This window comes from Saccopteryx leptura, chromosome 5, assembly GCF_036850995.1.
Source record: "Saccopteryx leptura isolate mSacLep1 chromosome 5, mSacLep1_pri_phased_curated, whole genome shotgun sequence".
NCBI lineage: Eukaryota > Metazoa > Chordata > Mammalia > Chiroptera > Emballonuridae > Saccopteryx > Saccopteryx leptura.
Window position 1 is genome coordinate 214,212,312 of NC_089507.1, and position 27,124 is coordinate 214,239,435.

A 27,124-nucleotide genomic window follows, 5' to 3' on the forward strand; every position below is an offset into this window, starting at 1 on the left:
CACCCCTGGGAAAGATTAGGTCATTTGCACACTCACCAAAGCACATGTAGACCCCCCCTATTGGGGGCTCACAGCCTCGTCCTCCTCCTCCTCTTCACCTCTTCACGTCCCTCCTCCCAAAGACATCCCCACCCCTCCATCCCTCAACAATCAACAATGCCTCCTCTCTTTAGCTCCCACACGTGATTCATTCTGACACTTGGCACAATGCTTCAGGTCACCAAAGACCGCAGGTGTGGACTATGACATGGTCACCAATGAGTGCTGCTCATAGAGACACGCTGCCTTAAGCTCTGGGCGGTCAAGAGAGTCTCTGGTGGAGGGGGGACCATTCACTCTCCCGTTCACAGAGACACGCGGCCTTGAGCTCTGGGCGGTCAAGAGAGTCTCTGGTGGAGGGGGTACTATTCACTCTCCCAGCCGCAGGCACACCGAACAAACACCATGCTCATCTGCCAACTGCCATCCACACACTCACGCTCTGTAGACATTTGTTGAGTGCTAGGAACACGCAAGTGGACAGAGCAGAGCAGACCGGTCTTCGTGGAGCCAGGCAGACGAGCTAGTTGATGTTCTCACCGGGCACGCGGGCCCTCAGCTGAGAAAGCTAAGCACCGCCCCTGGCTCTGCCCTCTTCCTCCCAGGCTTTCCTCCTGTCCCTCCGATTCGCTCTTACTCTGATCCATCTCCTACATCTGCGCCCCCCTCTCACGTCCCTGCCCCACCCCGAACCCTCGCCTTTGCCTGGGACAAAATAGTGCCCCTAACTTCGGACCAGAGTTTAGCCTTCCCTCCCAATCCTCCTCCCAACCCGGGCACCAAGCATCTCTCTGGAAGGCAGATCCGGTCGTGTCTGACACCTTCCAGGCTATCTCCACCACCGCCAGCGACTGAGGGTGGCATCCAGAGCCCTTGGCGATGCACACGCCATGGTCCCAGCACACCGGGGTCTCCCCAGCCTCCCGACATGGCGAGCGTACCACGCCCACTCACACTGTTCCCTCTGCGTAATCCCGACCACCATCTCGACCAACAGGGAATTCCTACCCATTCTTCCAAGTCTGCCTCAAACGTCACCTTCTCTGAGGAGCCTTTCTGTAACTTTCAGGTAAGAGCCATCACCACCACCTCTGTGCTTCCAAACTCTGTGTTCACATCTGCCGTGAGTGCGTAACACCTGTGCGTCCGTCCGTCCGTGACACCTGTGCGTCCGTCCGTACGTGACACCACCTGTGCGTCCGTCCGTACGTGACACCTGTGCGTCCATCTATACGTGACACCTGTGCGTCCGTCCGTCCGTGACACCTGTGCGTCCATCCGTCCGTGACACCTGTGCGTCCGTCCGTACGTGACACCTGTGCGTCCGTCCGTACGTGACACCACCTGTGCGTCCGTCCGTATGTGACACCTGTGCGTCCGTCCGTCCGTGCGTCCGTCCGTCCACGTAGACGGAAGGTGCGTGATGGGAAACACACAGCCCTAGCGTCCCAGAGCTCCGGGCTACAATTCTGCCCGGCTCCCTCCTTCCGAGCTAATTGTCGTGGGCATCTCACGTCACTTCCCTGAACCACAGGGTCTTCACTGGCCGCAAAGAGACCCACGACACCCACCTTGCAGGGTTACGGTGAGATCTAAATGACACCTGAACACGTACGGGGCCCCAGCAAGCTGCTGCAGTCACAACCCGTGACAGCCCCTGTCGTCACTTCCCTCCTAGTGAGCGAGCTCTTTGAAAGCAAGGGCAGACTTATCTTAATTGAAATCTTCATTTAATTTACACTAATTATCTCTATAACTCCCCGGCCCCGAGCACATAATAGACACTACATACTCATCAGGCTTGGTGATCATTTATACAGCCCATCACACCATTCCCACGAATGGTCCACAGAGACCACCCTCGGGTTATCCTCACACTGACTGCTTGGGGCCCACGCAGGGTTTTCCGAGGAAGAACCAGCCTGCCTCAGCACACACTTCAGCTGCCTATCTGGCTGGTCAGTAGCTGAGTTTGCAGCTGGTGAGAGACGGATGACCGACATAGACCTCTCCGTGCTGACAAGTGATGTTTGGGTGACGCTGGGACACCCCCCTCCCTCCGGAATCAACTCCGATGGTGTTCTTACCTCTGGACGCAGAGAACTCTCTCTTAAGTGCTCAGAAGATGGTAGTCTTGACCTAGAACAGGGCATCACAGTCACTTGAACTCGGAGGTGGTCAGGGTGAAGGGAGGGGAGGCGGCCCCGCGCCCATGGACGCCCGGCACCCGTTTGAGGAGCAGCCCTTCCCCCACAGGGGCTCCTCCAGGACCGAGCTTTTCCAAGCGTGCACCTGGGAGTTTTCTCTCCCCTGATGGAGGACAGTTGTCCTACTGAAGCCCTGGGGCTTCTCAAGTTACTCTACTGGCTGAATGCCAGAGGCTTCCAGATTAGGGAAATAAAGTCCGGGGGCAGGCCCGTGTCCAGGGGGTCCAAGACCTGCTCCAGAGGTGGAACAGGACGGGCCCCTGACTTTCCACGTCATACATCGCCCCCCACCCTGCCCTCTGATTCCTTGGAGACAGGACTTCCTGTCCGTCCTCACAGGAGCATCGGGTGGGGTGGGGGTATGTGGGAGAGGTCTGTTCCCTGGAGCTCTGCTCTGAGAATCTGAAGGGCGCGTTGGTGCCCCGTGGGTCAGGGGCACCTCTGGAGAAGATGGGAGACAGCGAGTCTGCCTCATCAACCAGTCCCACCAGCAGGAGCAGAGAGGGCTCCCGGGACGGCAGGGGAACGGCCAGGAAAGAACCAGGCCTCACACTTGCTCAGCGGACAGAGCAAATGAGCCGGCCTGGCTTGGCCAAGGGCCCCTGGGGTAGGAGCAGGGAGAGGAGGAGAGAGGGAAGGAATAGTGGAAGGGAGGAGAGAGAAGAAAAACGGAAGTAGAATGTAGACTTTTCAATCACCTCGCCTGGGAGGCGGAACAGGCTGAAGGGCAGGCAGGAACGTAAGACGCAGCGTAAGACGCAGGAGACGAGGGGGAGGAAGATGAAGACCGGACGACAGTGTCAACTCGAACAGCGTCCTGGCAGCAGCTCCGATGTCAGCTCCAACGGAGAGAGCTGAGCCAGGAGGAAAGGGGGTCGGGAAGCCAAGAACCGGGGTAACCATGGAAAACGCCGGAAACGTCTCTAAAGAAAAGGGAGCGGCAAGGGGAAGCGGTCTAACACACGTGGCGCTGAACGGCTCGATTTGAAGTAAAAACCAACTCCTACCGGAAAACAAGGGCACTGAAGCCAGAGCAGCAGCCACAGGTGGGAAACAGAAGGACAGCAGGACACAGAAAAGGCAGGACCAGTCAGCTGGGAATGGGCCAAGACGGGAAGAAAAGGAAAAGCCCCTGAGCATGGTGGCCGCTCCAGGTCCCCGGTGACAAAAGGCCCCAGAAGTGGATTGGTCTGAGTCCATTTCTGCGAACAGCGTCTGCGAGGCTACGCTGGCGCGAGCACAGAGAGCTTGGGAAATTATACTCCAGAGGTAATGGTTGTAGCTCTTTCTGGCCAGAGAGGTTATGCAGGATTGCTACCTCTCTAATTCTTCTTTTTTAAAAAAAATATTCAATTAAGGTCTTTATTGGCAATCTTTTTTTTTTTTTGTTGTTGTTTAGTTTTTATTTCATTATCATAAACTTAACTCTGCACTCCAGCTAGACTTGAAGGGGAAGGAAGGAGGGACCCCAATGGACTGTGGTGATAGCACGAAGATTAGAGAACATTCCAAGCAGATGGGGGTGAACGGGTGTTCTCCTGAGCTACAGAAGGAATGGTCTGGTGATTAAAATAAAACGAGAATTTATTAGAGTTGTCCACAGTCGGCAATGGTGATCTTCTTGCTGGTCTTGCCATTCCTGGACCCAAAGCGCTCCATGGCCGTCACAATATCCTTGCCATCCAACCACTCAGTCTTGGCAGTGCAGATGAAAAACTGGGAACCGTTTGTGTTGGGTCCAGCATTCGCCATGGACAAGATGCCAGGTCCCGCGTGCTTCAGGATGAAATTCTCATCATCAAATTTCTCCCCATAAATGGATTTGCCGCCTGTGCCATTATGGCGTGTCAAGTCACCACCCTCGAACGAGACGCGCCCCAAGGGCTCGCCGTCGACGGCGATGTCGAAGAACACCGTGGGGTTCACCATGGCTGATTGCGCGCAACTCCGGGGTGGTAGCGTCTGCAAGGCCTTTATTGGCAATCTTTATAAAGTTTATCTCCCTGGCGCGGGGAGAGTCGTGGGTAGCGATTTAAATGACTCACAGACTGCAGCGTTGTTCATAGTGGCAAAAATACAGAGCACGGCTACCGGAAGGGGCACGGCTTGAAGGGTCAGCACGCCTGGACTCAGAACACGACCCGCGGTCACAAGGATGGGCTTGACCTTCAGTGGGTGATGAGGAGGGACTTCCGTGAGATGAGGATAACTAAGAAATTATGCTAACGAGTGCGTGTATGATGCTCATTTTTTATAAAAGAATGACAAGCTATACATTTAAGAACACTGTGTACATGTACACATAGGAACGTGGTCCCTTAATAATTGTGGGACCAAGGCAAGAGAATATAGGTCCGCAGAGCAAGTCTCATTACTTTAAATGTCTACAGATCAGCCTGACCAGAAGGTGGCGCAGTGGATAGAGCATTGGACTGGGACGCAGAGGACCCAGTTCGAAATCCCGAGGTCACCAGCTTGAGTGCGGGCTCACCAGCTTGAGCACGGGGTTGCTGGCTTGAGCGTGGGATCATAGACATGAACCACGGTCACTGGCTTGAGTCCAAAGGTCGCTGGCTTGAAGCCCAAGGTCATTGGCTTGAGCAAGGGGTTACTTGGTCTGCTGCAGCCCCCGAGTCAAGATACATATGAGAAAGCAATTAATGAACTAAGAAGCCACAATGAAGAACTGATGCTTCTCATCTCTCCCCCTTCCTGTCTGTCCCTATCTGTCCATCTCTCAGTACACTGTTGAATAAGATGCTCTGGTCTCCACTTTCAAAACAACCTGGAAGACCAGTTTCAAATGCAGCCTTCTGGGAACGCCTCAGCTCAGTGCCAGAAGCTGACAGAGTGGGGAGAGCCAGCCGCTGAGCCCTCTGCCTACCCCCATGCCCTCTCTGTCCTGCTCAAGGGACTTACGGACGGTGGCATATCCATGGGCACCCTGGCCCACGCACCAGGCCACACCTCCCCCGCACCTGCACTGCTCCTCAGCTACCTGAAGCCCAGGGTGGGCTGCCTCAAAGTGATGGGAGAGAGAGACCCCCACAGACCGTGGAACCAGGTCCAAAGCCCAGGGTGGGCTGCCTCAAAGTGATGGGAGAGAGAGACCCCCACAGACCGTGGAACCAGGTCCAAAGCCATTTGGGTAGGAAATTCCAGGACTTAGGAGAGTGGGGGAGGCGAGCCTCTGGATGAACATGTCCTCCTAGCCCCGTGGACTCCTTACCAGGTAAGGGACATGGCGAGAGGAGGGACAAAATGGGACACCCTAAAGCTCAGGGGCCACAGACTTCTTGCCTGAGTCTAAGGAAGGGGCTGTACTGTCAGCAAGTACAAAGTCATAAGTACTTGAAATACAAACAGGAAAATACAAAAGGGTACACCCAGTGGTGGGCAGACTCATTAGTCAACAGAGACAAATATCAACAGTACAACGATGGAAATTTCTTCTGAGAGCCAAGTTTTTTAGACTTAAACTATATAGATAGGTACATCCCTTATCGAAGTAACACCTGCACATGGTATTTTGTGGAAGAGCCGCACTCAAGGGGCCAAAGAGCCGCATGTGGCTTGTGAGCCACGGTTTGCCAACCAAGGCACTAGGGTGTTGATGGGGGTTACAGGGTGAAGGTGGCAACAAGTGGGCCAAAAATCAATACAAAAGTCTGCGCTAGCCCAAGTTGCATGTGCCGCCACACTCACACAAAGCAGAAGAGCACGGGTGTGTTTAAAGAAAAGGAGCGCCGTGGCCAGACAGCTCAGTGGTTAGAACATCCTGATGTACAGGGTTGCAGTCTGTCCCTCGCCCTCCTTCTCTCTAAAATCAACCAATCAATAAATAAAAAGAAAATGAGCACGTTTTGTTTTGCCCTTTTTTTTTTTTTTTACAGAGACAGAGAGTCAGTCAGAGAGAGGGATAGACAGGGACAGACAGGAACGGAGAGAGATGAGAAGCATCAATCATCAGTTTTTCATTGTGCGTTGCAACACCTTAGTTGTTCATTGATTGCTTTCTCATATGTGCCTTGACCGCAGGCCTTCAGCAAACCGAGTAACCCTTTGTTGGACCCAGCGACCTTGGGTTCAAGCTGGTAGGCTCTTTGCTCAAACCAGATGAGCCCACGCTCAAGCTGACGACCTCGGGGTCTCAAACCCGGGTCCTCTGCATCCCAGTCTGATGCTCTATCCACTGCGCCACCGCCTGGTCAGACTGTTTTGCTTTATTTTTTATTTTTTTATTCAGTGAGAGGATAGGAGGCAGAGACAGACTCCCGCATGCACCCCAACCAGGATCTACCCAGCAAGCCCACTAGGGGGCGATGCTCTGCCCATCTGGGGTGTTGCTCCGTCGCTCAGCAACCAAGCTCTTCCTTAGCACCAGAGGCAGAGGCCATGGAGCCATCCTCAGTGCCCAGGGACAACTCACTCCAATAGAGCCATGGCTGCAGGAGAAGAGAAGAGAGAGAAAAAGAGAGAGAGAAGCAAGAGGTGGAGGGGTGGAGAAGCAGATGGGCACTTCTGCTATGTGTCCTGACCAGGAATCAAACCCGGGACCTCTACACACCAGGCCAACACTCTACTACTGAGCCAACTGCCCAGAGCCTTGTTTTGCTTTAAAGTCTTGACAATTGAAGAAACATCATCAATGAAGGAGCCAAAGGCCAATGCACACCTCCTGGTGTGCCACACTCAGGACTGATCACTTCGGTGGTGTTACTGACAAAAGTGTTAACCTAAACCCAGTCAGGAGAAATGAGACCAACCCAAACGGCAGGGCATTCCACAAAACCACTGGGTTTTACTCTAAAACTGTCAGTGTTGTGAGAACCAAGAAACAGCTAAGAAACTGCTCCAGAGTAAAGGTGACCAAGGAGAGTGAACTAAAGGCAATGCAGGATTCTTTGTTTTAATGGAATTTCCTGGGCTGACACTGGTTAACGTGATCATCCAGGTCTCAGGTGCCCAATTCCACAACACACCTCTGTACACTGTACTGTGTGTTCACCCCGCGTGATCCTGATCCCAGGCTGGGGAAAAGAGAAACACCCCAAGGGCCATTAGGACCATTGGTGACACGAACTCTACATTCTAAGATATTATCAACATTACCTGCTTCAGACCACTGGACTGAGGTTGTACGAGAATGTCCCTGAACCTGAAACACTTACCTCGAAAGACTATATGCACCCCTATGTTCACTGCAGGGTTATTGACAATGGTCAAAAATTGGAAGCAGCCTGACCAGGTGGTGGCGCAGTGGATAGAGCGTTGGACTGGGATGCAGAAGGACCCAGGTTCGAGACCCCGAGGTCGCCAGCTTGAGCGCGGGCTCATCTGGCTTAAGCAAAAAAATAAAGCTCACCAGCTTGGACCCAAGGTCGCTGGCTCCAGCAAGGGGTTACTCGGTCTGCTGAAGGCCCGCGGTCAAGGCACATATGAGAAGGCAATCAATGAACAACTAAGAAGTCGCAACGTGCAACGAGAAACTAATGATTGATGCTTCTCATCTTTCTCCATTCCTGTCTGTCTGTCCCTGTCTATCTCTGCCTCTGTAAAAAAAAAAAAAAAAAAATTAAAAGCAGCCCAAATGTGCATCAGTAGATGAGTGGATAAAAAAGCTGTGATACATTTATATAACAGAATACTACTCGGCCGTAAAAAGAAGGAAGTCTTATCTTTTGTGACAGCATGGATGGACCTGGAGAGTATTATGCTCAGTGAAACAGCCAGTCAGAAAGAGGCAAATACCATATGATTTCATTCATATATGGAACCTAATGAACAAAATTAATAAAATAGAAACAGACTTACAGAGAACAGGCTGACAGCTGTCAGAGGGGAGGGGGTGGGGGCTGGGTGAAAAAGATGAATGGTTTAAGCAAAAAAACAGCCTGACCGGTGGTGGCGCAGTGGATAAAGCGTCGACCTGGAAATGCTGAGGTCGCCGGTTCGAAACCCTGGGCTTGCCTGGTCAAGGCACATATGGGAGTTGATGCTTCCTGCTCCTCCCCCCTTCTCTCTCTCTGTCTCTCTCTCCTCTCCCTCTCTCTCCTTTCTAAAATGAATAAATTTAAAAAAAAATAAGAAAACAAAAACAAAACTCACAGACACAGACAAGGGTCCAGAGATTACAGAGGGAGAGGGAGTGAGGAGGCAGAGGGAAAGGGGATCAATGGTGACGGAAGGAGACCTGACTTGCAGTGGTAAATACAATAAAACATACAGACGATGTTCTGTAGAATTGTACACCTGAAACCTGTAATTTTATTGACCAATGTCACCCCAATAAAGTCAATAAGAAAAAGAAAAAAGAGAGAAGGTCCCTGCTGTTAGGAAATACATACTTGAGCATTTAAGGGGCTCAATGTAATTTATTCTCAAATGGTTCAACAAGCATATGCAAATGGGACACAATGGTCCCAGCCGGTCAATCTGGGCGAAGGGGAATTCTTCATATTACTCTCACGACTAAAACTTGATTTCAAAACTGAAATGTTCATGAGAGGGTATGTGTTTAACCAGGAGAGAGAATCTGGACTGAGGTAACAAGTGGAAAAAAAACTAGTGAAGCGCAACAAGAGAGGAGGAGGAGTAAGCAGCAGAGAGAAGGACCAGCCCTCCAATACTGGCGAGAAGGAAACTTCAGATGTAGAATTAAATTTCTTGTCAGAATAGAGAATGAGTAAGATCAGGGGAAGCCACACCCATCGACCTCAATCTGTTCCCTAAAGTCACCTGCTCTGGGGACAAGAGCCAGAAACTGTACAAAGCTGGAAACAGATATGGAGCTTTTAACAGCCACTAGCGGCACACGCTGGGGATGGAAGGGGGGCAACTGGTTTGCTGAATAATTTGTACGAATTTGTTGGGTTAGCCTAGCCTGTGGTGGCGCAGTGGACAGATCATCAACTTGGAACAGACGTCACAGGTTCGAAACCCTGGGCTTGCCCGATCAAGGCACATACAAGAAGCAATCAATGAACAGCTAGAGTGAAGCAACTGTAAGTCGATACTTCTTGCTTCCTTCTCCCACCCCCACTCGGTAAAATCAATAAATAAACTCTTTTTAAAAAATTTGTAGGGGTAGATGACAAGGTCAAAGGCAGGTGAAGCTGTCCTGGAAGTGGGTAAGAGATGGTCTCTTGTTCAGCCTTTGACCTCAACCAAATGTATGTTAGGGCCCAGGTGTCCAGTTGCTTAGAAGTGGCTGTCCCCAAACCCTCACTCACCCTGGCCCAGTGTGATCTGCCCTGCTAATCTCACTGGCCGTATCTGACAGACGCCCATTCGTTTTCAAACTCCCTCTCGGGAGAGACATCTTGGCAGCTGTCCCAGTGTCCAGAGTCGCCCCTCTGTGAAGTCACTGCGGAACTCCGGGGGCCTCCACCTAACCGCAGTCAGCTGGCCACCCTGGGAACCAGAAATGAGACAGAATTCCATGTGCAGAATGGAATCAGAATCCCTCCCACAAACCATAAGGAGGCAGCCATTTTCCATCCAGTTTGAGACAGTCTTTTTATTGATGAAGTTGAACTTACAGCAGATAGTGACAGGAGCTCCATACAGCACGTGCCCCCCGGACGAGGATGAGTACAAAACGACCCAGCGGACAAAGGCAGCACGAATGTCCACCTCTCATGGAAACCGGGGAAAATGCCAGGGGGCCCGAGGATGAAGCAGGTTCACCAAAACCGAAATGCCAACCGGCCCCCACAGGTGGGACAGGAAAAGGCACAGCAGCTCTCCAGGAGATGTCCTCCGCGTGAGCCCCAGTGCTCTGACAGGCGGAAGGCTACCGCGCTGTGTGTGAGACAGCAGTCACGCGCCCAGACTCCGCGCAGGCCTGCACCAGCGGCAGCCCGGTTCAATCTCGGGCCGGGGCACAACACAGCAGGTTAAGTATCTCAGGGAATTTCAGTCAGGGCATGGAGTCCAGGTTTAAAGATGCCCAGTGAAATCACATTTATGACAACCTCTACATAGGACCAAAATGTGACTGACCGCCACACGACACGCCCCAAATCTACACCACAAAGAGAAGAGCAACATACAGAAAAGAACTCTGCTCTCATTTCAGCAATAAGGGGAAAAGGCTTTGTCACATTGTAGACCACTGAAAGTAGAGTGGTTTCAGCGAAAGGACATAAAAGATGCAGGTCTTCTGAATCAGTTTTATTGAACTCGGTCTCGATGGGCCGGGAGGGTTTATTCCGAAGCACACACACCGCTGACGGCCGACACCGGACTGGCCCAGTCTTTCCTGGCTCCGCGCTTTCCTTTCCGATCCAACGTTATCTTTCTACTTACAGCGGTTCCTGCACTTGTCAATATTTTTATATAAACTAATTATGCTAAATTCTGTCCCAATAAATAGGCTTTTCCTTCCCTGGGAAGAAGCATGAGAAAAAAGGAGAGAAATAGAGATGCATTCTTTTAGGTAAAGAAAGGTTCCGAAAACTCCCACCTAAAGAGAGTGAAAATATAATCAATAACTCAGGTTTTAAAATTAAAAAAAAAAAAAAAAGAAAAGAAAAAACAGAAGTAGGAGGGGAGGGTATTTGGAAGAAAAACATCTCCCAGATAAGTCTCCACACAAAAATAATTCTAGAAAAAAGGTCAGAGTCCCAGTTGAGACTGGTCCGGCATCACCAGCTGATCCTAACTAAGGAGACGCTGATGCTAAAAGCAGGGCTGGGATGCGGCCCTCGGGCACGGCCACAGTCTCGGGGAGCCACCTCCCCTCCACTCGAGGCACGCCCTCACTGTCCTCCGCCACCTTACCACTGCAGGCTTGAAAATGACAGAACCTGCATCCTAACACATGATTCTGTGTCAACTGCTCCTCAAGCAAGTTTAAGATAACAAACCCGTATCCTCAGCTTTGGTGTAATTTTTCAAAAATGTTAAGCTACAACTTGGTTTGCTGAATGACCAGTCTATAAGCATCTGTAAGGGACAGATGACTTAAGGCCAACGGCAGGTGAAGCTGCCCTGGAAATGGGTCAGACCTCTCTTGCTCAGCCTCTGACCTCAGGCAAGTGTACATTAGCCCAAACAGAGGCTTTCTTCCTTTACAAACACGCCATAAAACGAGGTAAGACTTCAAAATGCCGTAACTCAAGGAGGCGGCCTATTCTCAACGTGGCTGCCCCCCCAGAGAAAAGCACGGCTTAAAGACTGAGGCGCAGGGGAGGGCAATAGATTAAGTCAGAGAGTTAAAATTTCTTAGGAAATTTTAAAATATAATTCTTTCACTTGACATTGAATTATTCTTTTTTTTCTCAGCCTTTAAAATTAACAAAGGGAGGTGCACACGTAGGGATAAGCTGGAACCGCCTATACCGACCTGTAAATCACACAAATGGTGGATTCCATTTTCCTAAGCAGTGCTCCAAATCATGAAGTAAAAACAGCAGTCATATAGCATTACACCTGGTTAGCACTGGCCTTATTTTGCAGAAAAACATAGAAAACGCCCACCTCCCCAAATGGCAACATCAGTTTAGAAACCTTCAGAATGCTGAAATCCAGACGACCCTGAGGTACACTGGACCTTAAAATCATTACAGCTACTTCAAAATACAGACGGGCCCCTTTATATAAATATAAATAGCAACGTGATACAACAACTGCGAGGCCAGCAAGAGAGGCAAGAAAAGCGCAGGTCGCTCGGGCTCGGACAAGGGCAAACCACGCCAGACCTGGGCACAGGCAGCTGGACCCTGGCGCTGACCGGCAACTCGGGGGTGGGTGCTCAGCGGCAAAGCTCGCCCCGCTCACGGCGGCCTGCAGGAGGAAAGGCCTGGCACACGTGTGGACACACTGTTACTGCTCCTGCTGGAGCCTCTTCAGAGTCAAAACTTTAACACAAAAGCTGTTCACTTGACAATTTCATTATCGAAGAGATTTTTTTTTTCTCAAAATTGCTCATGTAATGCTGAGAAGAAACATTGTGCTTTTCTTAGAACCAAATTGTCCCTCAACTCATGAGAACTGGCCCTCGCAGGCAGCGGCGGCCAGCACAGGGCACTCCCCCATGTCCTGCTCCAGCCGCCGACTGGCTTTTAGGGGCCCAGGTACCTTCTCCCGGCCCCGGAGGCATGGGGGAGACCACCCTGGGTCTCTGCGCCAGTGGAAAGCCATGTCCTACAGACCAAAGACACAGCGCCGGGAGGAGGGCCCGGGTCTCAGCTCCTGGTCTCTGGCCTCCTAACCGCGGCAGTCCGTCCCCTCATTCATGCAGTTTGGTGAAGGTCAGAGGAGGCTCTCGCCGCACGGTTCTTTCTATCCACTCGTATGCTCCGTTGACCTTAAACTTAATAGTCTACACTGCAAGCTGTGAGTCATTTGTTAAGGCTAACCCTCAGCAACTGATCTCTGCCCCCGCTGGAAACGGAGAGCCATCAAGCTTAAGACTTTCCCTGACGGCCTGGCCTGCGCTGATGCAGGGGATAAACCTTTGGCCTGGAATGCCAAGGGGGCCGGTTTGAAACCCTGGTCTTCCCTGGTCAGGGCACATACAACAAGCAAGCAATGAACAACTAAAGTGAAGCAACTATGAGTTGATACTTCCTATTCCATGCTCCCCTCTCTCTTCTGTCTCTGTAATAAATAAAATATTAAAAAAAAAAAAAGACTTTCCCTGATGGACTGAGTCTCACCCACCAGCTTCCCAAATCTCATTCTACCACCACAACCGAAAGGTCAAGTCGTCGGTAAACACAAATTCCTCTTCTCCCATTTATCCAGTCCCTGCCAATGACTCTAAAATGATTCAAAGTAAATCAGGAAAAAGGGAGAAAAGTTAACAATTTTTTGAGGTGAGCATCAAATGATTCCTTTGCACTCACATCTCTCTCTCTCTCTCTCTCTCTCTCTCTCTCGATACAGTTGCAGGCGCTGGGGGCTAGCCTGGGTTGCTCTGATGGCCTCAAGACCTGCCTCTCCCACCTGCAGAAACACTCCTGTCGAGGCTGTTTTCATTTTACATGTCAGAACCTCAGAGCTGCCAACAAGAGAATAGATTTAAATTTTAATTTTTATATATTACGTACATATATGATTGAGGTCCTGAATTGAGGGGCCTAGAAATCCTACTCTAAGACTAGACCCGCTTTCCCAGGTAACCAAATGAAGGAAGCTACCTGACTAAAATGTCAACAGAACGCGCCTGTGCTCCAAGGACTTTGACTCATATTAAGACAAAAGGGAGACTTTCACAAGTTATAACTGTGTAACATCTGGCTCAAGTCTTTCAGGACAACGGTTCTAACTACGGTTAAAGTCAATGTAAAAGTATAGAAACTCTCCCGGGCTCTCTTTCAGATAAGGACTCTGCATATTCAGTTACACTCTCATATGTGAAAACTCTTGAGGGAAAAAACTCATCAAGTGTCAGAAATAAACATGAACTCATCTGGTTTTAAAATTTTATAAGTGGAATGTGTGAATTCAAAAGCAAGACACGTTCTTAATTTTAAATTAACAGCAACAGCGTCCAGACTGGCAAAATGACCGGTTGCCCACGAACACTGACCACAGGCTTGGCTGGCTGGGTTCAAAGCAACCACCTCCGCTCTCTACTGCTGCCAGCAGTCAGAGCCGGGTCGCTCACATCCTAGCAAGCTCATCGGATTAGGCCAAGCAGAGCCAGTGCCCAGGTTTTGTCTGTGGACTGTGCTGAAGCAGGGCAAGACCACAGAAGGAGCTCCTCCACCCTACCAAACCTTAGAGAACAACCTCCAAAGAAAAACTGCTCGTCAGTCTCCGGTTATAGCAAAAGAAACCGCTTCCTTTAGAACAGCGTATTACGTTCTTGAAGAGAATATAATTTTTAAAATCAGTGAATCCGAATTACTGAATCTTCTTTTAAAAGAAAATGGAGCGCATGTTTAGACTTCGACTTCACTTGGGGGGGAACAGTAAAAAAAATAGTTTGAAAACGGCAAAGAACAGGCTCATCACTGCCACCAAGCTGAGAAACACCTTAAGATCTTAGGACTTACATTAGCAACCCCTCAACGCCTGCTTAAGGCACGCCCTCCTGATTTCTCGGGACACAAAACCCCGCCCTACGTGTTTCTGATCGAGAAGCAATTTCAGACTCAATCTGAACCAACGCGGGACAGTCTACTCTAGACCACGGCTGCTGTCGGCTCATTCTGACCCAGTGCGGGAGGCCCTCCAGCCACGTCATCCCTGTTCTGCAGGTCAGAACAAGAAGAAACTCCTGCCAATTGGCTCAAGTCACACACCTAGGAGAGACCTAGGACTAACCCCCTCCCCGCCTCTGCCAGAACTAGACCTGAACTTGAAGCATATGTATGTAAGGGCCCAGTACAGGTCTGAGGACGACCTCAAGCCCAGGTCACCTGAGGAACACAGTATAAGATGCACATTTTCAACCTCCCGACTTGAAACTTCTGGGGATGGATTTGAGAAACATGTAAGTGACATCAGTCAAGTTCCCAGGTGATCCTGCAGCCCATCAGTTTGGGGACGACCAGCATGGGTGGATCCTAAATCCAAAACCCAGCCAGAACACCCATGTGCTTACCTAGCCTCCACCCAACAGAACATGTACCCGGCAAACCAAGCAGTGTGTTGACATGCACGTCCAGTACCCTAACCCGGGTCAGTCATGCCGGACGCCTGCAGGTGCCTCAGCCTGAAGAGCAGGTCAATGGATTTAGGTCAGACGTACACACAGGACCTGCTCCCGCTTTCCAAGCTCATTTTCCAGTGGACGTTACCCAACGGCATCTTCACAAACTCCACGCACTCCTGGAGGAAGCTTCTTATAGATCACCAGCACGTCGGTGTCAAATTCCTTCTGAAGGTGCGTGACATTTCAAGGAAGGTGCCAGACTGTAAACTTCTAGCGGAAGCAATGTGGGTGCACCCCTAGTCAAAATCAAGTTGGGTTCCCAGAGCATCAATTGTAGCAGGTACTCTAAAGATCATACAAAAAATTGTCTTCTGCCCGTTTGCCTTTATTTCATATTGAAAATGGGAGCAAGTCTCCTTTTGAACTCATTTCTTACAGCAGAGAATTTTTAAAGGAAGAAAAAAACTGCAAATTTCGGGTTCATTTTGTAGATTAAGATTGTGTTCACTACCTTTGAGACATACATTCAAGAAAAACACCAAAAAGATTATCTCCCCACAACCCTGCTGGGTACGTCAGGAGCCAGGCCTAGCCTTGGAATCCTGAAAGGCCTCCCATAGTAACACGAGAATGTAGAACAACAGGAGGCTGAGAAACAGAGGGGAGAAAACAGGCTTAGAAATAAGCACATTTGAAAAAACAGGGAAGGACTTTAAAAAGATCAGTCCAAATTTAAGAAAGAAGTTTTAGTACCTTAGCATTGGAACCTAAAGGAATATACCCAGGGCAAGACAAATTTCAGAAGACATGACACTCTTGAAATACAGAATTTTATTGAAAAACTGTTTAAGGTAGAAAAAAACCCTGTCGAGAAAGACCAGGTGGATAATGGGTTCCTAATAAAAATGAATTTTAGGGCAACAAAAGTCTAAAAGGCCACAGAAGAGAAATAGCACCACTGTTACTTGAACAATGGCTAGTTACTTGCATTTTTGGCATTGTTAATCACTGAATCTGGGTTTTCCTCTGAATTCCACAGAGCATGCACTACACAATTTATCATAAAATACCTGCTTCCTACACACGTTTTAGGACAAACTACCACCAGAAACAAATCAATACAAATACATCAGGGGCTGAATGGTCTCAGTAGTGGATGACACACATTTTACAGAATTCTGCCAAACAAAGAAACTGAATGGGCTGCGAGCAAAGCAAATGAGGGGGCGTTAGGAATGGAATAGTTTAAATATTAATAATTAATTCAGACATGGTACTGTATTTTCTGCAAAAGAAAATGAACATTTAGTAACACGTTAATAAATTTTATCTCCAAAGAGACTAGTGCACTGGCCAAGTCTTCTGCTAACAGCGGAGGGCGGGGGACAGCAGGCACCCAACGCCCGCCTCGCAGGTACCAAGGTCGCGACGGCCTTCACTGATCACTCCTTCTGTCAGAGGTCCAGAACGGACTGGCAGCACAGTCACTGCCTGCTGAACTCCCACTCTAAGCAGCAAAACTTTAGGAACCAAAGAGGAGTCCCCAGTGGGCAAGGAAGCAGAGAAATATGTTAAATGTAAACTTAAAAGACAATAAAATGGGACACAACCCCCATTCAAATCCCAGAGATGTGGGCAAGTCCCCAAAAGTAGTTGTTAAAGATTTAATAACTGAACACACCTCATTTCCCAAACAACACAACACACAGAAATTTCAGGGGTAACTAGAAAAATCATCAATGAAAATCAAGCTATTCAACTCAAACATCTGAGGGCTGAAACACCCTCTATTCATCCAGCCGACAATGCCTCTTGCTTCTTAGCAGAGGCAGTTGGTCAAGGATTCCAAGTGGCTTTACAGAGCAACTTTTTAACTTTCCTTCTGGGGCAAGGTTAGGTCTGTGAGTATTCAAGCAGCCCTGCAAGGCCTGTGAACAGCAGGTTCCAAAGGTTTCAAGGTCTGGCCCTTCCTTCCCGGACACAAGGGCAACACAGTCTCCTGTTGGGTTACATTTCATATCTTGAAATATGGAAGCATATTTTAAATACTCTTAAGGCATTTATTTATTAAAACGTTCTCTGCCAAGATTTTACATTAGCTTAAAATTCAAATCAGTCTTTACATCTCTCTACCGAGGTCTCCACCTCAGCGTATTACATAAAAACACCTCCTTAAAAAAAAAAACAAAAAAACAAAAACAAAAACCACCTTCTCCAGCAATCAGTGTTCCCAGCATCCACACGGTGAGCCCACGGGCAGCCTCTCTGATCCCTAGGTGACCCAGCTAGATGGTAATACTGCTCTGCTACACAGGAAAAGCTCTGAACTCAAACTTATCGGGAAGGGAGTGAAACTTCTGCAAAGTGCACTTTAAGAAGAGGTACTTTTTGCTTATGGAAAGAAACCAGTGAGTCCTCTACGGATAACAGAAGGGAGTATTTTACAGTTAAGCACATGATTTGGGGTGAAGAACTCGGATGCTGCTCTGCTGGTCCAGGCTGCTAATACTCTTCCTGCTCCTCCTGTGGGCCCCCCTCGTCAGGTATCACGAAGCCTTCCTGCAGTGGGAAGAGAAGGGGAAGCGATCACTCAACATGGACCGGTCCACTTCTACTGTGGGTTCACCTTCCTCACATTTAAAGTCAGCAGCGCCTCCTGTCTCTACACACACTTGGCACTTACCGTATTTCCCCATGTATAAAACGCACCTTTTTTCCAAATAATTTGGAATCTACAAACTGGGTGCGTCTTATACAGTGGCTGTAGATTTTTTTACTTGCATTTCCCACTTTTTCACGCAGATGAGGAGCTGTATGAATTTTATGATGAATAAAACTTGAATTCAATAACTTTGTGTAATACATTTATTTTCAAATTTCAGGCCCCAAAATTAAGGTGCGTCTTATACATGGGAGTATCTCATACATGGAGAAATACAGTAATGGCACAAGGCCTGGGAACTGCTGTTTTATTACTTAGGCAATGGAATCACATCAGTGGAATCACATCTCACAAACGGCAAAAACTGAGCATGACCATCTGGTGAAGGATGTATACACGTCTCACCTTGATCCACGGTGATGGTTCCGTCATCAAGTTGTGCTTAAATATGTGCAGTTCATTATGTCAATTCTGCCTCAGCAAGGTTGTTTAAAAAAGGAAAAGTTACCCTCAGCAACAGCTGAGGCCACCCTACAGTTCAGGACAGCCTTGCCTTTCCACGCTCCTGACTGCACTTGGTCCCCACGCCTGCTGTTAAGGCATGTTGCGGGTGTTTTAAGTGTTTACGCACAAACAACACCTGTGTGAAAAACAGCTACAAGAAGAGCCAGCCCTGGCGGCATGGGGAAGCAGCGACTTGGGCCCCACCTCACACCCGCCCAGGGTACCCAGTGGCTGCACTTACATAAAAACCCTACAGACCTTGCTAAGAACATAGAAAAACTGTAAATAAATATTACTTATTTACATTACTTATAATTTACAGCAAGATACTAAATCTTACATCTAGGAAAACCAGTCTTCTGTGATCAGCTAACGACTCGATGAACACCAGCAGGTTCTGCTGTGTAATACACATGGATATCAAGAGACCTGACCACAAAGCACTCCGAGGGCACTGGGCTCATTCCTGGGAGGAGGAGCACAGGTGCCTCTGTCAGCTGAGGGCAGCAAACAGGACAGGGCCACATGCCCGGTTCCCAGGCCATGCCGGGGCCCCGACAAAGTGAAGGCAGCACCTCTGGCTGCGGGCTCCCAGCTGCAGGGTGCAGAGGGGACGGAGGGTTGAAGCAGTCTGTGGCACTCAGCACCTAGCAGTGGCCACTACAGAAGCAGGGCTAACCAGCCACCTCCTCTTCCCATTCCCGCCTGTGGGCTCACAGACCTCAGGGCTGAGGCTGAGGCTGAGGCTGGGCAGAGTGCCCTCTGGCTAACTTTGAAGGCCAAAGACGAAGTCCTTTGATGAATGCTAAGCTGGAATACGACAAGCATCAGCACCGAGTTTACCAAACCCAACCAGATAAAATTCATTTTCTCTTAGGTGGCAACATGGCAAATACCACGTCAACACGTACATCTGTGGCATAGAGAATGTCCACGATCCTCTGCAGTACAGGGTTGTTCTCCCCCTCGTTCTCCTGGCAGATCAATTCAATGTTCCTTAGCTTTCCAAAGTAGAAATCTCTTTCTTTCTCCAAGTCTTCGACGGTAAGTTTCAATACATTGACCTGCATAAGACATTAAAAAGGGTGAGACATCCAGTGTTCATGTACCAGCAGACAAACATCAAACCCTCTAACATGGGGCCCTAGCCAGTTGGCTCAGTGGTAGAGTGTCAGCCCAGCATGTGGATGTCCTGGGTTTGATTCCCAGCCAGGGAACACAGGAAACAACCATCTGCTTCTCCCCCCCACCCCCACCCCACAACCATGGCTTGATTGGTTCAAGCAAGTTGGCAAGTTGGCCTCGGGCAGGCACTGAGTATGGCTCCATGGCCTCCACCTCAGGCACTAAAATAATAGCTCGGTTGCTGAGCAACAGAGCAATGGCCCCAGATGGGCAGAGAATCACCCCGTAGTGAGCTCCTGGTTGGGACGCATGCCGGAAGTCTTTCTGCCTCCCCTTCTCTCATAAAACAAAATAAAACCCTCTAACGTGGACAAAAAACCCACTTTAAGCCTGGCTTGTGGTGGCGCAGTGGGTAAAGCATCGACCTGGAATGCTGAGGTTGCTGGTTCAAAACCCTGGTCTTGCCCAATCAAGCAAGGCACATTTGAGAAACAACTACTATAGGTTGATGCTTCCCTCCTTCCTCCTTTTCTCTCTCTCTCTCCTCTCTCATAAAATATAAATAAAATAGCCCTGACCGGTTAGCTCAGTGGTAGAGCATCGGCCTGGCGTGCAAGAGTCCCGGGTTCAATTCCCGGCCAGGGCACACAGGAGAAGCGCCCATCTGCTTCTCCACCCCTCCCCCTCTCCCTCCTCTCTGTCTCTCTCTTCCCCTCCCGCAGCCAAGGCTCCATTGGAGCAAAGTCTGCCCGGGCGCTGAGGATGGCTTTGTGGCCTCTGCCTCAGGCGCTAGAATGGCTCTGGTTGCAACGGAGCAACACCCCAGACGGGCAGAGCATCGCCCCCTGGTGGGCATGCCGGGTGTATCCCGGTCAGGTGCATGCGGGAGTCTTTCTGACTGCCTCCCCATTTCCAACTTCGGAAAAATACTAAATAAATAAATAAAATAAACCAAAACAACCCGCTTTAGTTTACGGTCAATTTTCTTCAGCCCCAGCAAAATACCATGAGCTTGTGCATGGCCGCCTTAACTGTAATTCTCAGGAATGGCAGACACCACCATGGAACATTTAGGAACTTCTTCGGGAGTGAGAAAAGATCCAGGAGAAAAAACTATGGGAGCCTGAGACAAATACAGAAGCAAGGTCCAGCCCAGCAGGGCAGCTGACCGTCATAAACTGAGTCCCTGTCACTGGTCAACCCAGTCCCGATCTTCCTGCGTGTGGAGGCCAATGGAAAGAAAGGGAGCAGGGCAGAAACGGCGAGCAAGGGGGGAAGGCAACTCATACTGCCAGAGAGAGCCAGGCTGCGGGAGGACTGGACACAGAAAACAGTGGTCTTCTCCTCCACGCCAGCCTTCCCTGGGGGAAAGGGGCCCCTGGACTAAAAGAAATGCACCCTCTGAGGAGCGAGTCCTCACACCTATCTCTCTCCAAAGAGAGTGTGAAGAGGGAGAGAAACCAGGGAGGTGGGGAATAGACCCAGCCCAGCCCACTGCAGGTCCCCCTGCGCGTCACGTCTGCTCAGCACACATGCTGCGGGAGCCCCTCTGAAGCTCCGTGAGGGCTGTCGCTCCACGAAGGGGCAATGAAGGGGTCAGTCTCAGGGCTCAGGCCAGACTCGATCCAGCCAAAAGTCATAACTCTCCCGGCTCCTCACGTATTTTAAGCACGGTGCATCTTCATTCCAGTGTATTCAGATCTACGACATGTGAATTCCCTTTAACTCCCACTGAATGTAAAACACAAGGCATTCCATGCCGCATAAAACCCTCCCGAGACTTACAATCCACCTGGAAAACCAAGCCAAGAAAGGAAAGGTAGAGCAGCTGTGAACCATCTGGGCCGCAGGGACTCTGAGACAGAAGGCACCACAGAAACCCAGCGACCCTCTGGACTTACCGCAGCAAACACTGCAGTGAACAGCTGATCCAGCCTCCCCCCAGCCCGATGAGGAAGCCAGACACAACCACAGGGCTCAAGTGCTGTCCCAGCTGGCAGGAAGCTCTCCCTTTATAACTCGCGGTCAAGAAGCACCCTGAGATGTGGAGCAGGTGACTGGAACCCCATTTCTCCCTCCCCTGCTTTTACTGCCGCCAGCGCCTCTCCCTAAACTCGGTGAGCCCCGAAGTGAAGTATAAAAGGGACAAGAGCAAGAGCTGAGCAACCCTAGTACCAGGAAGCTGCCTTAGACCTCCAGCTCCAAGCTCCAAACGCCTGAGACGAGGCCTCCTAACTGCAGGGACCAAGAAGGAAAGGAAACCAAAACAGCTTTGAAGAAGGTGTGCTAGTCTGGAGTCCCGACCAGGCTCGCTTCCCCAGCACTGCCCTCAGACCACCCTCTCTGCCAGCGCAGCCCAGGGCACCTCCAGAACCCAGCCGTCTGCGCCCCGCCCAGGAGGCCCCGCCCGGGGGGCCGAGCAGCACTCCTCACACTCACTCAGCAACTGCACGCCCACAAGACACCCCCCCCCCCCCCCCCCGGCACACACTAAGTCACGGGCCTTCCCCTGGCAGTCCTTTCAGTGCTTTCTTATGAGGTTATGAAAAATCTGTGCTACCATTCAATGTCCCCTTCAGAAACTCCTCTTGCAGGGGAGTAATAGCCATCACCTAAGACACCCAGGAAGGACGCTCAGGACCCACACTGGCCAATCCGGCAACGGGGGCCGCGCATGGCTATTCGAGCCCAACATGTGGCCCGCTTCTCTCAGCTTGGATTTCAGCAGGGAAACTGTGAAATCATTCTTAAATAATTATTTGGAAAGAAACCCTCCTTTTATCTCTTAACAGAGCCAAAACCCAAGAGACACGGGGTCCCAAAGAACACTAGCATTCCAGAGACATTCAACAGGCTTCCGCTGCACAGCGGGGTTCCTGCCACACGAACAGCTCTCAGAAATGCCTGGACGCCCTGCACCTCCACGCTCTCGCTCCCCACACACCACTGACAAGGTCACACACATCACCACGAGGACTGTCTCAGCAAGCAGACAAAGCAGGCCTCCCTACAGGACCCAGCCCCCTCCGGCCAGTGCAGCCAGCATCCTGTCCCCTGACGTGACTGCCGTCGGGACCCGGGACCCACCTGCTGCATCAGTTCGGCCGCTTCATCGTCCCCGTTGCCCACACCAGGGTTCTTCCGCACCACGCCCGGGCCGGCCTTAGGGGTCGCAGTAGTTCTGTGTGTCACAATGGGCCTCTGTGGGGCTGAAAGGGGAGCAGCGGTCTTTTTAAGAGCAGAAATGTCAAAACAAAACAATCCACCAAACAAGAGGACTGTGACCAGCTTGTCCTCCACAGAGATGCAGCGAAGGGGCCCAGTATGGAGAGCCCGGCATGCATGAAGACACCCCAAGTGTGCCCCAGGGGTTCTTATCCTGACAGCAAAGTCAAGTACCAATTTTAGACACACTCCTGTGCCAAGAGCAAGCTCTTCTGTGAGGTCTTTTCGCCACTGGGGTGAACAGAACCATCATCTGAAAGAGGCAACCACAGTTCATCTACCTTAACCTAGTTCCAGCCAACCCAGCAGCAGGTGGCTTCACGGCGCCAAGGCAACTGCAGGCCAGGTGTGAGCTCCCAGGTCCCCGTCTGGAGAGCCAGGCCTCCGGCCACCCGGCTGGGATGAGGCTCCTCCAGCCCCCTACACCTACGGCCCCTCAGACACTTCCGGTTAAATGCCGAATGAGTGAACAAGCACCTGGCAGACTCTTACTCGGAAGTGGTGTTTCTGTTCTGCTGGTTACCTGCACTGCTGGAGCTGAGAGGTTTCTTCGGTTTATTCAGAGCTGGCGCGACGAGGGCGGGCGCCACCGCGGTTTCCTGACCTTGTCTGGCAGCTACAGGGTCATAGTCTTTTCCATCGTAGTTCGCATCGAAAAACTTCTTGAACCACTGAACGAATTCAAAATTGTCCTGAAATTTTCCTTTTACTAATTTGTCCACAGGAATTATCTGCAGAGAAACATCAAGACTGTTTAGCCCAAAGCAACAGGCTTTCTGGCAAGCTTCAAACATGTCCATGCATCAAATCGGTATAAAGCTCTGTCAAGAGGAGAAAAAGTAGTTCAGAGGCAAGAACTTAGTACAACATAAGCTTTTCAACTTTCCACAAAGTGCAAGTGTCTAGACCACACTTCATCCAGTTTGCCTTCCACAGAAGACTGCTACCTACCAAGCCCCTCTAGGTCCATTAGAAGGAATCAGAACACAGGGAACAAGTATCACTAATGTCACACACATAATTCCAAACACATCCTAATATATGATATCCCACCATGAAGAGAAAGGCTCCTGCCCAGGACAAACCCTGGACAGATAGCTTGGTTGGTTAGAGCACCGACTCGAAGCACAGAGGCTGCTGGTTCGATCCCCACTCAAGGCAGACACAGGAACAGATAGCTCGATGTTTCCATCTCACTCTTTCTCCCTTCCTCTCTCACTAAAATCAATAAATTAAAAATAAAAAAAAAAGAGTAAGTCTCCTGTGTAACTTGCATGGATGGCCAGCGCCTGTCACCAGTATAAGATCCAGAGTACAAACTAACCACAAGTATCTACAATAAACTGTTAAAAGTGCTGTCTGGCCCTGGCAGGTGGTGGCGCAGCGGACAGATTGCCAACCTGGAGTGCTGAGGTCGCTGGGTTGAAACGCAGCACTTGCCGGGTCAAGGCACATGCAGTCAGCAACCAAGCAATGAACAGCTAGAGTGAAGCAACTATGAGTTCATACCTCTTACCCTCTCCCCCATAAAATCAACAAATTAAATCTTTAAAATAAAAGCATACGTTAAGGATGCTGTAAGTTTTGTATTTGCACAAGAATACTATGTTATCAGCTATTATTTCAAGTCATTGGACTACTGGCCAGAATTTAACTATCTTCAAGTATTCCAGGTGCAATGGTATTTTTATAAAAAATATATGTAATAATCTGAACTATACCCACTCCTCTGAGCAAATAAATATGAAATTACTTTGTATATACTGAAACATTTACAAATAAAACGTTATGTCTGGAATTCCAAAGTAAGCCAGGGAAGAGGCAGAGCTGACACAACACCCGGCAACAGCTGCTGCCTGTGATAACACGGGGATCACTGCACGTCTGCTTTAAAAATGCCACTATGTTCAAAATAATTCAACTCTATACAAAGAAAAAGATAAATAACAAGTAGATAAGATATATAATAAACTGCACCTAGATTATGCCTGGTACTGAATGATATTCTTACACTACACAATGCTTTTTTTTTGGTATTCTTCCAAAGTTAGAAGTGGGGAGGCAGTCAGACTCCCGCATGCACCCGACCAGGATCCACCCGGCACACCCACCAGGGGGCGATGCTCTGCCCATCTGGGGCGTTGCTCCCCTGCTGCCAGAGCCACTCTAGTGCCTGAGGCCGAGGCCATTCAGCCATCCTCAGCGCCCGGGGCCAACTTTGCTCCAATGGAGCCTCGGCTGTGGGAGGGGAAGAGATAGAAAGAAAGGAGAGGGGGAAGAGTGAAGCAGATGGGCGCTTCTCCTGTGTGCCCTGGCCAGAAATTGAACCCAGGACTTCCACATACCGGGCTGACGCTCTACCGATGGGCCAACTGGGCCCACAATGCATATTTTATTTATTGCACAGATAAACCTAAAATAGACTGATTTCAAAGTAAATAAAAACCAGACACACCTGCAAGATAATTGGGGAATGATTATTAGCTTTCCTAAATAAATGTTTTCCCCCCACAAAATGGCTTAAAAGGATAAACCTTTCTAATGGAGGGGGGAGAAACTGCTTGATTTTGCAACAGTCATACACTACTCAAGCATGGCGATGTGTCCTAAGAAAAACATCGTTAGGCAATTCCGTCATTGTGCAAGCACCACAGTGCGCACTTCCACAAACCCAGAGGGTACCGTGCACCACACGCCGAAGCTGGGTGGCATGCCCACTGCTCCCTGGCAACGAGCCTGGATGGAGCGGAACCCCAAAGGCTCCTGAGATAAATCAGGCACAAGGGAGAATGATGCGGACACTCAGTAAACTCGGCGTGCGATGCTGCTGCCGGCACGCCACAGCCCACTGCTTTACAGCAAACTTGTCTTTTTAAGTAGGAACAGTAAGCTCTAAAGTAACTGTTAATTAAAAAGTATAGTATAGCCTGGCCAGGCAGTGGCGCAGTGGCTAGAGCGTCGGACTGGGGTGCCAAGGACCCAAGTTCGAGACCCTGAGGTCACCAGCTTGAGCGTGGGCTCATCTGGTTTAAGCAAAAATTCACCAGCTTGGACCCAAGGTCGCTGGCTCCAGCAAGGGGTTACTCAGTCTGCTGAAGGCCCACGGTCAAGGCACATATGAGAAAGCAATCAATGAACAACTAAGGTGTCGCAAAGTGCAACGAAAAACTAATGATTGATGCTTCTCATCTCTCTGTTCCTGTCTGTCTGTCCCTGTCTATCCCTCACTCTGACTCTCTGACTCTGTAAAAACCCTGGCATGTGCTGAGAATACAGAAATAAACTTTAAAAAAAAAAATTTATTAAAAAAAAAAGTATAGCCCTGGCCGGTTGGTTCAGCGGTAGAGCGTCGGCCGCGTCGGCCTAGCGTGCGGAGGACCCGGGTTCGATTCCTGGCCAGGGCACACAGGAGAAGCGCCCATTTGCTTCTCCACCCCTCCGCCGCGCTTTCCTCTCTGTCTCTCTCTTCCCCTCCTGCAGCCAAGGCTCCATTGGAGCAAAAATGGCCCGGGCACTGGGGATGGCTCTGTGGCCTCTGCCTCAGGCGCTAGAGTGGCTCTGGTCGCAACATGGCGACGCCCAGGATGGGCAGAGCATCGCCCCCTGGTGGGCAGAGCGTCGCCCCTGGTGGGCGTGCCGGGTGGATCCCGGTCGGGCGCATGCGGGAGTCTATCTGACTGTCTCTCCCTGTTTCCAGCTTCAGAAAAATGAAAGAAAAAAAAAAAAAGTATAGTATAGCAAATACATTAACCAGTAAGACAGTCATTATTATCATCAAGTATTACAGACTACACAGAATTATATGTAGTGTATCTATACTTTCCTAAGACGGGCAGAACACCACCAAGAGACGACAGGAACTTTTAAGCTGTTATAATCTCATACAGGCGGTCCGGTCCTTCAGTTCTTCACTGAATGAAACATCATTATGTAGCTCAGGACTAAAACTATTACTGTACCTACAAACCAGGGATAATATTTGTCCTAATGAGGCCCAGTGGGCTGCGTTCTGGTACCTTCAAATAACCTCAGGGGCAAGAGGGAACTTCCCAACCCACAGGGATCTATCTTCCTTGTACTTTGCTTTTACAAAGCAAGTATTTCTAGAATCTTCTCTATTAGAACTACTTACTGTACCATATGGTATGCTTTACTGAAGTAATCCGGGGGCTGAGTTAGGTCTCAGCCCAACAGAGATTAAACAGGCTGGTCCCTACAGATGGGTTACTAACTTCACTGTGGAGAAAGGAGACCGCAGGGAACTGGGGTAGATATAAATTTACCTACTTTGTCAACGCCCATCCTCTTAAAACCTGCTTGTAGTATTTTGAAGTTCTGGATGTATTCATGTTCTAGCTTAGCTTGGAATTTCACTTTCTTCAAGGCGATGGAGCCAGGGAACAGCATGTCCATAAACTGACAGTAGGCAGCCCCTGAATGAACAACAGAAGAATAAAGCGCACAATAGGTCATTAAATGCTGTTATTAAAGAGGCAGGGTAAACTTTACCCCAAATCACTAAACCTAGGTACAACTTTAAAAGTTGTAAAGTGGATATACAAACCCCAAAAGCTTCTATATCACTTGAGTTAGAAGTCATTTTTAAAATCTTTAACAAGATTGTTGGTTTTACCTGATAAGTTCTACAACACACATAAGTTCTACAACTTGGAAGACTATGATGAGAAAAGGAACATTCCTGTAAAATTTTAAAACTACTCTTTATTAGAAACCAACGTAACAATAAAATGA

The 27,124-nt window shown here is 49.6% G+C and overlaps 2 protein-coding genes and 1 pseudogene across 2 annotated transcripts in view; all 3 read right to left on the bottom strand.

The window, feature by feature from the left end:
• The window catches only part of EFCAB8 (EF-hand calcium binding domain 8), a 39,608-nt gene extending 38,584 nt beyond the window's left edge, over positions 1-1,024 (bottom strand). Inside the window, exon 1 of the mRNA XM_066386613.1 lies at positions 994-1,024. Coding sequence (XP_066242710.1) covers positions 994-1,024 — 31 coding nt within the window. The remainder of the gene's footprint in view (positions 1-993) is intronic.
• A 2,596-nt stretch (positions 1,025-3,620) lies between these two features.
• Positions 3,621-4,211, bottom strand: LOC136406285 (peptidyl-prolyl cis-trans isomerase A pseudogene; annotated as a pseudogene).
• An 11,459-nt stretch (positions 4,212-15,670) lies between these two features.
• MAPRE1 (microtubule associated protein RP/EB family member 1) overlaps positions 15,671-27,124 on the bottom strand; it is a 28,213-nt gene continuing 16,759 nt past the window's right edge. The window contains exons 3-7 of the mRNA XM_066384064.1: positions 26,660-26,805; positions 22,896-23,103; positions 22,235-22,356; positions 18,934-19,086; positions 15,671-17,415 (exon numbers count right to left, since the gene is read on the bottom strand). Of these exons, the coding sequence (XP_066240161.1) occupies positions 17,359-17,415; positions 18,934-19,086; positions 22,235-22,356; positions 22,896-23,103; positions 26,660-26,805 (686 nt within the window). The 3' untranslated portion in view covers positions 15,671-17,358. The remainder of the gene's footprint in view (positions 17,416-18,933; positions 19,087-22,234; positions 22,357-22,895; positions 23,104-26,659; positions 26,806-27,124) is intronic.